The following is an 11,465-nucleotide window of genomic DNA, read 5'->3' on the forward strand; positions in this document are numbered from 1 at the left end:
CTCAGGCAATCCATCTCATGAACACTTAACAATAACTGTAGAACACACACTATTTATACACTCATACACTTATTTATCTAACATTCATACTGTCTACACCTCAAATTTGCACATAATATACAGTACCTGTACATATAAAAACTGTCTATTGTAATATACCTGCACATGCAATTGTCTATTTATATATTTTTATTCCTTATTTACTTGTTCTATTTTATTTATATTTTATTTTCTGTGTTTTTTGTTCTGTCACTGTCATTCTGTGGTATATTTGTAGCAATAGCCAAAAATACATCGTATGGGTCAAAATTATAGATTTTTCTTTTATGCCAAAAATCAGTAGGACATTAAGTAAAGATCATGTTCCATGAAGATATTTTGTAAATTTCCTACTGTAAATATATATATTAAAAAAATTTTTTTGATTAGTAATATGCATTGCTAAGAACTTAATTTGGATCAATCTAAAGGTGATTTTCTCAATATTTAGATTTTTTTGCACCCTCAGATTCTAGATTTTCAAATAGTTGTATATCGGCCAAATATTGTCCTATCCTAACAAACCATACATCAATGGAAAGCTTATTTATTCAGCTTTCAGATGATGTATAAATCTCAATTTCGAAAAATTGACCCTTATGACAGGTTTTGTGGTCCAGGGTCACATTTAGAGCAGATTTAGAGAAATTGAGCATTACATAACTTGCTCACCAATGGATCCTCTACAGTTAATGGGTGCCATCAGAATGAGGGTGCAGCACATCAATTATGACTTGAGAAGCGGAAAGCTGTGTTTGCGTTTTAATTTAAAATGCCACTTCATGCCAAAATACCAGTCCATAATCCATAATAACACTTCCTTCAATGAAAAGGTCCATCCATTTTGTCCTCTCACATTAAATTCCATTGACATTTTTGTTTAGAACTGTTTTGGACTGTTCACTTAAACAATGTTTGATTTGTGCATATTTCCTGATTCAGATGAGATGACTTCACATGGAGAATGCAATATTAAGGATAAAAACAACTTCATGATGGATTTGTTTATTAAAACAAGCAGCTTTTCACTTCATTGTACGATAACTGATGGACTGGATACTTGTTATTACTTGTGGATTGTTGTGATGTTTTTATCAGCTGTAGGAACTCTCATTCTGACGGCACCCATTCACTGCAAAGAATAAATTAGTGAGCAGGTGATATAATGCTTACAGTTGCATGTATGTGTTTCCACTCTTTGGCCTTGCGGGGGAGCAGTTTAAAACTACTGAAATAGTCCTTCCCCATTAATTGTTACATTGGACTGTCTGGGTAGAGTGGCAGAGAAAAGAATGTTGGCAAAACTGGAACGATTCTGCATATCAGCTCTCTATGTTAGCCTTGTCTGTTTTTTTTTTAAATTTCACCTGGAGCACAACATATCTTCTGTGCCAGAAGATATCATTGTTATCTCAATGTTATTGTCACAAATTCGGTCTATGGACTTCCGTTTATTCACCACCAGAGGTCACCCTTTCCATTACATTGACTCTCGCACAACACAAACTGTTGCATAGCACCCCGGACTACATATCCCATCATTCATTGCACGATTTGCACTCATTGCACACAGCTGTTTCTAATCACCTCACTCACTATATAACACCCACTCTAACCACCTTTCTCTGCTGTGTATTGTTTAGCCTGTACCCCTTTCCGAGTGTCCGTGGTTTCCTTGTTTTGCCTTGCCTGTTTTCCTGGATTTCTTCCTCTCGTCCCGCCCCTGTGATTCTGTCTGCCGATCGGTGACCTACGCTAGCCCTAGGACTATTCTTGTGTTTTGCCCGCCATATACCTGTTTGCCATTGTTCGACCCTGCCTGTTATACTACGTCTCTTGAATAAAAGCTTGCAGATGGATCCACACGTCTCACGTCTCGTCAGCCCCGTTACAGTTATCGTTGTTAATCTCAGTTAGGATTGATTTAGTGCATGCATTTCTGCACAACTTTTACATAATTTCACGTAATCTGCACGATTTTCATCTACAGTTTCAAGTAAATGCACTTCATTATTGCTGCATAAAAAAATGTGTTTAGTGTTAGGGTTAGCTAATGGCTTGTTAATTAGTTAATAAATTAATTAGGATTAGTTAATGGTGTAACTTTTTAATCTTTGCAACCATAATCATCATTTTGTCTTCAAATTGCTGATACTTAAAGCAGTGAATTATGAGGCCAGAATTATTAGGGGTACATCAAGGGAGGGAATGAGAGTGGGAGATAGAGATTAATGTGTCCATGCAATCACCATTAGGCCAGCAATTAGATAATAGGTTGAGCTCAGCAAACAGATGCTTTTAACTGCCCTTATTGATTGCTCTGACAAGGCGCTTTTTTCCATCCACCTTCTCTGCGTTTTTCTGTCTGCAGTTTATTCACTCTCTACTTGGCTTGGAAATACATGGATGCCATGGCTGGTGCTGATTTGGCAGGAATCACAGAATGCAGAACCAACAGAGAGGAAGATGGATTTACACTGTATTAGCATTTAAAATGGTGCACTTAAAGTCTCCGTTTAAAGACTAGAATGTGCCCTGGGGCAAAATACACTACTAGCAATAGGACTTGGCCACTTATTTACCATGTTTTTATTCAATAATAACATTTTGTCAACGCACATTTTTTTGACTGAGTGAGTGATTTTGTCTCCCACGCTTTTATTGTCACATACACTCTAAAAAATGCTGGGTTGTTTCAACTCAATGTTGGGTCAAATATGGACTAATCCAACTATTGGGTTAAAAAGCTCATTTTAAAATTTAACCAAAAATTTAAATTGTAGGCCCCAATGCTGAGGTGGACCTGTTGACTTTATATATGTTGACAAATACATATGTTTACAAAACTATATGCAAGTACTGCATGTTAAAATCAATACTGAGCTCCACAAGAGATTTACTCCAACAAGCAGATAAAATCAAAGCTAATTTAAGATCTGTTAGTGTTCTCCTAGTTCAGAAGGCCCAGTAATCTTCTGATTTTTCAGCATTTTCTGGGATATTTGTGCTAAATCTGTGGAATAAATAAAGTTAAAGTGTCAATCTGAATGGAGAACATAGTTAAATCATTAATCTAATTCATCAAAAAGTTTAATAAACATACAAGCGAGGGAAATGATGTACAAATTTACGTGCTTCAGTTATGTGGATATTTGCAGTGTTTTCTGCTGAGTTCTGTTGGAGCAGATTCTGTTTGAGTCTGGTCATTAGCAATGGAAGTGAGAAGGAATAATGGAATGTATAGGAATCCGTAATGGTATAGAGTGTTGTAATTTCCATCAGCAAGACTATGTAGATGACAACAGATGACAAATTTCCCTCTGCTTCCTATATCAGATCATTGTAGCAATAGTAATAATGGTGCACAAGTTAACACAAGTTTACGCAAATTCTTTTTCAGGGGAGGCTTAATTCCTATAAAATAACTGAGAAATAGCTACATACTTTCTCTTGCTATTCTCTGCCATGCTCTATGCTGTCGTGTGATAAGCTAGTAGCGTCAAGGCAGGACAATAACCTGAGGAAGATGGATCAGCACTTATTTGAACCAATGAAGGTGATATCTTATCTGAAGAAAAAAAAACTGTCAAGAATGCTTATATGTCAGAAGAAGAATATTTATGATATATATACAGAAAAACAAAGAAAAAGATAAAGACTTTTCTACAACCCAATTGAAACAGAAACTTATCCATCAGTGTTATGTGTAGTACGTTGTTTTGAAAAGATTATTTAAGTTGTAATGAGTCTTTTATGTGCATTTTAGAGAAAATAAAAACTCATGTTAAAATAAAAAAAATACACCATGTGATTTGTTTTGCACACAGTGCGTTCATTTAAACGGCGGTACAAAACAAGACGACATACAGTGGACCTGACAAGTGCACTTAATGCTGACAACTGTATAAACGACGTACCCTACACAGGCACTTTAGAGCTGGTTGAGAACGTCTCGCGAGAACTCTACAGTTTGTTCGTTTTTTTTAGTCGATTATGCTTATTATAAGGAGTCTCCCCCTACCGACAGAGCAGTGCATTACGGCTCTTCCCCTAGTTCCGCCAGAGGCTTGATCCAGCGTTAAAATCAGACAGGCGAGACTACAATTCACTCCCTTCACGCTACCCCCAGCCCAGTTGTCCTGCTTTTGCTTATCGCCCTACGGCACGGTAACAATTCTGGCTTTCTTCATTCAAGGACAGGCAGAGGAGGGGAAGAGCCTGGGGGAGAGGCGCTGAAGCAAAGCCGGCTTTTGAACTGGATTCGCCAGGTACAATTTAGGCATCTATCTTCTGTGAGGTTTTACTTGGGCACTTCATATGTTCTTCAGCTGACTGATACAACAGGCAACACTGTAAAAATAACAACATATACAGATGATGAGATGAGAATGCGTGAATTTGGCGTCAGTGTTGGAGCGCATCTACTCGGGGCATATTTACATGTCGTTTCATGTACAACCGATGAAGGCAGCTGACTATATTTATTTCATTATGGTTTATATATACAGTAGTACATTGTTGTTATACAGCCACGAATACTTACGTGTTTGTAGCGTTTTTAATTAAGAATATAATAAACATTAGCGGCTTTTGATTATTGCAATTTTATGTAATTTTACAGGCCGAACCGATTTTTGTTGCATAATTGTAATATGAATCACTGCCTTCATTTTCTGTTTTATAGTCCGCTAAAACGGAAAATGTTAGAAACATTACAAAGGCTGAAATGATGTGCATTGTGAACAAATATGTATGTAAACAAGCATGCAAAAACGAATAACAATGTGAGTATTCGATGCTCGTGCCTTTAATGGTCATATTTGTGGAGCTAAAGAATGGATGTAATTAGACGTGCTGGAGAAATACACCGACGCACGCGCACTCGGAGGCCCTGGGTCCCTAAAATTAAGTCTTGTTTACCTTCAGCACCTGTCTCCTTGTAACCTTCCCGTCTCCTCTGGGTTTTTACCTCTTCATTAGAGCGTCAGTCGGCCGCTCGTTTGATTTGAATCCTGCTGGTGCGTTACGCTCAAGGTGCGTGCGCGTCTGATATCCGTTTATTGAAGTTCACCGCAAAGCACGGTGATTTGAAGTATAACATTTTGTCGGATTTCCCTCTCGTAGCTTTCATGTCATATTAAACCAGATGAATGGGTTCATTTCGTTTGGTTATTACGAGTATTTGTGTTTGGTTTATACACTAATTTTAACGCCTTGTGTCGTTCCTGCTATGCATGTCCCCGTCATATGTCTTAATAGTTTAATACAATATTACACTACCGATTTGTAAAGATGTAAGACATTACTTAGAATTATTTTAACACAATATCACAATTATGAGAACTTAGGGATGGATTTTAAATCATTTCACATCTAGCCTATTTGCGTGGGTGTTACCATTTCTCACCTTTACACTGGCAGTTTATTAAGAGATAATCCAGGTGTAATATCTGTACACACAGCAAAATGAAATATACCTGAAATATTCCTTTTTATTATATACATTTTTTTTAATTATTAATTTTTATTGTGTGTCCTCAGTATCACTGCATCTGTTAGTCTTTTGTTGTTTCCCTTTATCTATCATAACCAAAGTTGAGAAGACATCATCCTCCAGGCAGTGACATTGACAAACTGATGTCAGATTTTCCTAAAAAAAGAGTTAAAAACATAAAAAATTAAGCCCCCTCACTGAGAAATGATTTAACTATACCTTTAAGTGCTTATGCTTAGTTACAACAAATCCCTTAAAGGGGTCATATGATGCTATTTTAAAGATCATTATTTTGTGTATTTGGTGTAACAGAATATGTTGACATGCTTTAATGTTCAAAAAACACATTATTTTTAAAATACTGTACATTATTGTAGGTCCTCTATGCCCCGCCTCTCTCAAACACGTCGTTTTCAACACAGCCCCCTCCTTTGACAAACACAGTCTGCTCTGATTGGCCAGCTGACCCAGTGCATTGTGATTGGCCGAACACCACAAGCACGCATCGGAAATGTAATGCCCCTTACCATAATCTCAGCTTCAGCTTTCAAAGTAAATATCAAGACAGTAAATAATGTCATTAGTTTTACCATCAGTTCAAGCCTGAAAGGGCAACAGAGTCGCGTGAAAGACACTGATGATGCAGTACACAAGCTGCGGTTAAGACAGCTGACGTGCTATGATTTCTGACAGGCTGTTCACTCTCCTGTGATGTGACCCTGTTCCCCTCACACACACACACACACACACTCTTCTAGGTTCAAAAAACTGTCGTCCATAAAATGCGTTGCACAAATTCGAACATCTGGGTTGTGCTGTTCTGTTGTAAATAAATCTTAACCTTTGTGCACAGCCAGCCTTGTACTCTTCTAGGTTCAAAAAACTGTCGTCCATAAAATTAGTTGCACAAATTCGAACATCTTGGTTGTGCTGTTCTGATTCCTAATTGCATCTACTTCCGGAAGGCCAAATAAAGTGCTTTTGCTTTCGCACTGAAATACACAGCGTCTCCCTGACATGGCTGCATCAACACTACCGCGTTCCTTCTTTCTTTGCGTGCACATTTGGGCGGCATTATGCCTATATTTCCACATATTGACGTAGACATGTGGGAGCGTGTTAGAACGAGCCATTTTAGGTAGGCGTGGCTGACTCTTAACTTTTATAAAGAATATCTCTTTGGATTTGAGACTTTAGTCTTTGCAACTTTACAGATCTTCTTTATGCACCAAGAGCTTGCAACACTCCAAAGAGAAAGAAAACTTGAAATCGCATCATATGACCCCTTTTAGTTAAGAAAACCTTTAGCAATAACTGTAAGAGTATATTACAGAGGGTTTTCTTAAACTTAACCAGAGCATATTTCTGGAAGTCTGTCTGATATATTTACATTACAACTCAGGCATATTGATTTAAGTTAGACAGCTCAAAATATACAGCAAAACAAGAATGACCCACTTGGTCTCACAATTACATAGACTTCTGACTCAGATCTTGATGCAGTTATGATAAGCTTTTAGACTTCAGAAGCTGTGCTCCGCTGGGAAAAGTTAATTATAGTTGTATTACTGCCTCAGAGAAGAGCAATTAACGCTAACATTCTATTGTAGCATGCACACTACCTCATCAACTGGGGGATTGTTTGAAAGCTTAAAATATTGTGGTTGTAATTGTAATAATAGAGTCTCTACAGTTGGCTTCTGGACAGCATGAGCACAAGTGTGTATGTGTTGGCACGTGTTCGCTACTGAGCACTCTCATATGAAATATTAGACGGACAGACCACGAAACGGAAAATTCCATCGTTCTCAGTGGCGCTCATCAAACTGTCAGTTTTGAAATGTTTTGGCCTGTTGGTCATGTCACGCTGAGGGTACCAAGAAATGATAGCATGAACAGAACATCATTTAGGTTTGCTGGTAGTATTAATTCGCTCAAAATCTTTGCTTACACTGTTAGGGAGATGGAAATTCTGACTAATCTAAGTAACCGTTTACTCTAGGCTTTCTGCATTTTTTGGACCTGCTTGTGGTCATTACAAAATTAACAGTTTACATTCCCGAATTGCAAATAGAGATTTTAAAGGGTTAATTCAGTCCTTCATTAACACAAAAAGGAAGCAACAGTCTTCAAGATGGAAAAAATGCTGAAATCAAATACAGACCCACGGTACAAATAAGACTGGATGCAATAGGTAGTGTAGGCTCTTAATTTCCATGGCAACAGAGTTCAACCTGAGATAGATTAAGGTTGGCTGGCAATGATTGTGACAAATACAAAGAATGAGAGGGACAAATATGTGCATTATGGTTTAGCATCAAAGTTTCCCGTTAAATTGAAAAAGCCAAGCTATCATCCTACCTCATATTGGAAAGTTAGACAGAGAGAGAAAGCTGTGTGTTTAATGAGATGATGGTGTGCACAACAACGTGTAATCCCAAGCTGAAAACAAACCCCCAGTGAACTTCATACATGGATTCCAGGATCTAATTTGAGTCTGGCCAGCCTCTCCCCCTCTGCCTATCCCCGATCCCCACTTATAGATACCCTTGCCCCCCATTTCCGGCATGCAGCTGTCTTTTAAGATATTAATAAATCCATTGAGATGCTGTGACTTTTGAATTGCATTGCAGTCCCCCAAGCCTCTTTTCACTATTGAGTCCAATATAATCTGCTTGTTATTTTAAGATTGGTTTCTGTGAAACTGCCAATAGATTATGTAATGAGCAGTCTAGTTTAATGCATTTGGTACCAATTCCTTATTAAGATATCTTAATTATCCATTATTTTGTATTTTATTCCTCAGCACAAAAAATAAAATATTTGTGAACTGTTTTTCCATACAATGATGGTCAAAATTCACTGTATGGACAAAAAGAAAACATATCAAAATATCTATTTTTTTGTGATGCAAAGAAGAAACAGAGCCATACTGGCTTGTAATTTTTAGGCAAACTGTCTCTTTAATTTTGTAAAGGTGGATTGCCAAGATCACTTAAGTGATGCTTTGTGTAGCATATGCATAGCAGATAAAGGCTTGGATGGACTGGTAGAGAGAAGTGACACCCTCAAAAATAGAACCCCACACAGGCAAAGGAGGCATGGGGAACAGAAATAGCCTTGTTTAGACAGACACTCACACAGCTGCAGTCAAATTCATGTGCTCCTATCCCTAACTGTTCCCCCAGAACTAATCCAGTCAGCACAGTAACCAGGCAACATGTAAAAAATAAACATCCACCTCACAGGTGTGTTTGTGGGTCTTAGAAAGTGAGCATTAATCTAACAACCTACAGCTGAGTTTCTCTATGCATCAGTCCCTTTTTGGTTAGTCACACTGTTATGTCCTGTTTGGCCTTGAAGTCCGTGTGATCGTTCTTTCAGTCACACTAAGTTACTTTAAATTACTTTTTTATTATACATATTAATTCAATTTAATGGATCACAAATGTATTTTGTTGCCTTATCTTTTGTCTTTCATTTACAGGTCATACTGAGCTTGGCTCAGAACAGTGAGATTGCAGTAGTTTCCCATCCAACAAAAGAAAAGACACCATGAAGAACTCAGACATTTTCCTTCTGCCTGCTGTGCTCCTCATGTTCCTCTTCCACTGCTGTCTTGCACAGAGCGAATCCGACCTAGTAGTAGCAACAAGGTTGGGCCGTGTGCAGGGTGTACGCTTGCCTGTTCCAGACCGGAGTCATGTGATCGCTTTCTTGGGCATCCCATATGCTGAACCTCCTGTTGGGAAGAGACGTTTCAAGAAAGCAGAGCCCAAAAAACCCTGGAATGGAATCTTTGAGGCTAGAGACTACCCAAATGCCTGCTATCAATTCATAGACATCTCTTACCCAGGCTTTCCAGGTATCGAGATGTGGAACCCCAACAGAATGATGAGCGAGGACTGCCTTTACCTTAATGTGTGGGTACCTCCTACCCCTAGGCCCCAGAACCTCACAGTAATGGTCTGGATATACGGCGGCGGCTTCTATAGTGGCTCCTCCTCTCTTGATGTCTATGATGGCCGGTACTTGGCTTACACCGAAAAGGTAGTGGTTGTGTCTATGAACTATCGTGTTGGAGCTTTTGGATTCCTCGCCCTCAATGGCTCATCCGAAGCACCAGGAAATGTGGGTCTCCTTGACCAGAGATTGGCCCTCCAATGGGTCCAAGAAAACATCCACTTCTTCGGCGGTAACCCAAAACAGGTCACCATTTTTGGAGAAAGTGCTGGGGGAGCATCAGTTGGCATGCACGTTCTGTCACCAGACAGCCGCCCGTTCTTCACTCGTGCCATAATGCAGAGTGGTGTTCCTAATACCCCCTGGGCTACTGTTAGCTTTGATGAGGCCCGTCGGAGGGCCACCTTGTTGGGCAAACTTGTTGGCTGCAGCGAGGGTAACGATACTGAGCTGGTTGACTGCCTGAGGAACAAGCATCCACCGGAACTAATTGATCAGGAGTGGCAAGTTCTCCCCTATAGCAGCCTGTTCCGCTTTTCCTTTGTGCCTGTCATAGATGGCGTTTTCCTTCCTGACACCCCAGAAGCCATGATTAACTCGGGTAACTTCAAATACACTCAGATAATGTTGGGTGTAAATCAGGATGAGGGATCTTACTTCTTGTTGTATGGTGCGCCGGGATTCAGTAAAGATAATGAGAGTTTGATATCTCGAGAAGACTTCCTTGAAGGTGTGAAGATGGGTGTTCCTCATGCTAATGAGATTGGCTTGGAGGCAGTTATCCTTCAGTACACTGACTGGATGGATGAGAACAACCCCCAGAAGAATCGAGATGCAATGGACGATATTGTAGGAGATCAAAATGTCATCTGTCCTCTGCAGCACTTTGCAAGGTCATACGCTCAGCACACTAGCCTCCATTCCCAGCCGGGAGCTGCAGCTCCTGGGACACTAGGCTGGGCAAACTCAGGACCAACAAACTACAACAGTGCAAACTCACATGGTAAGTCCATTATAATGGTAAAGAATAAGCACTCTGGTGTGAGAAGGCAACAGTTAATAAACTTGCTTACAGTGTCAGTATGAAGTCCAAGACCACTAGGCTAAAGAAGAGGGGATCTTAAATGTTAAATAGTTCAAGGTCCAGTTTTCTCAATCTATACCTCCCCTCTTCGTTCTTAGGTGCTGTGTACCTTTACCTGTTTGATCATCGAGCCTCAAACTTGGCCTGGCCTGAGTGGATGGGAGTAATCCATGGTTATGAGATTGAGTTTGTGTTTGGCCTGCCATTAGATAAACGACTCAATTACACTGCAGAAGAAGAGAAACTCAGCCGACGAATGATGAGATACTGGGCCAATTTTGCCCGTACCGGGTAAGAGAAATAGCAAACGAGTCAAGCCCCAATGAAATATTTGTCATATTGCATTTTTTTTATATAAAGGTTCAATTTATCTATTAGTTATATGGAATGTTTTAGTTATGCCTGGAAGGTTAACTTTAAGCTTCTTTTTTCTGTCTACATGAAGTAATCCCAACATGAACACAGATGGCACCATGGACAGTCGGAGACGTTGGCCTCAATATACAACTACTGACCAAAAGCATGTAGGCTTGAACACAGAGCCACTGAAGGTGTACAAGGGTCTAAGAACACAGGTTTGTGCTCTGTGGAACCGCTTCCTGCCTCGTCTGCTTAACATTACAGGTAATGAACCCAACCGGTATATTCCACTGTCATGCAAATATATTTTCTTATATTTATTAACATGGACATAGAGGAACTACAGAGGAACTGTGGGTAATTTTTTAAAAATGTATTCTGAAGGTGAGAAACTGCAGGCATGTGTTCTATGGATGAGTCAGTGGAATTTATGGTTGTTTAGGAGAGGGAGTCTACATAACAGAAGTAAAATTAAATCATCTTACAAAATAATATTATATATATATATATATATATATATATATA

General features: G+C 39.2%; 1 protein-coding gene across 1 annotated transcript in view; it reads left to right on the plus strand.

Moving 5' to 3' along the window:
• Positions 1 to 4,074: 4,074 nt before the first annotated feature.
• Positions 4,075 to 11,465, plus strand: part of LOC107561856 (acetylcholinesterase-like) — a 10,750-nt gene continuing 3,359 nt past the window's right edge. Inside the window, exons 1-4 of the mRNA XM_016246374.1 lie at positions 4,075 to 4,307; positions 9,021 to 10,499; positions 10,679 to 10,871; positions 11,026 to 11,204. Of these exons, the coding sequence (XP_016101860.1) occupies positions 9,089 to 10,499; positions 10,679 to 10,871; positions 11,026 to 11,204 (1,783 nt within the window). The 5' untranslated portion in view covers positions 4,075 to 4,307; positions 9,021 to 9,088. The remainder of the gene's footprint in view (positions 4,308 to 9,020; positions 10,500 to 10,678; positions 10,872 to 11,025; positions 11,205 to 11,465) is intronic.

This window comes from Sinocyclocheilus grahami, unplaced genomic scaffold (genome assembly GCF_001515645.1).
Source record: "Sinocyclocheilus grahami isolate Dianchi unplaced genomic scaffold, SAMN03320097.WGS_v1.1 scaffold24.1, whole genome shotgun sequence".
Taxonomy (NCBI): domain Eukaryota; kingdom Metazoa; phylum Chordata; class Actinopteri; order Cypriniformes; family Cyprinidae; genus Sinocyclocheilus; species Sinocyclocheilus grahami.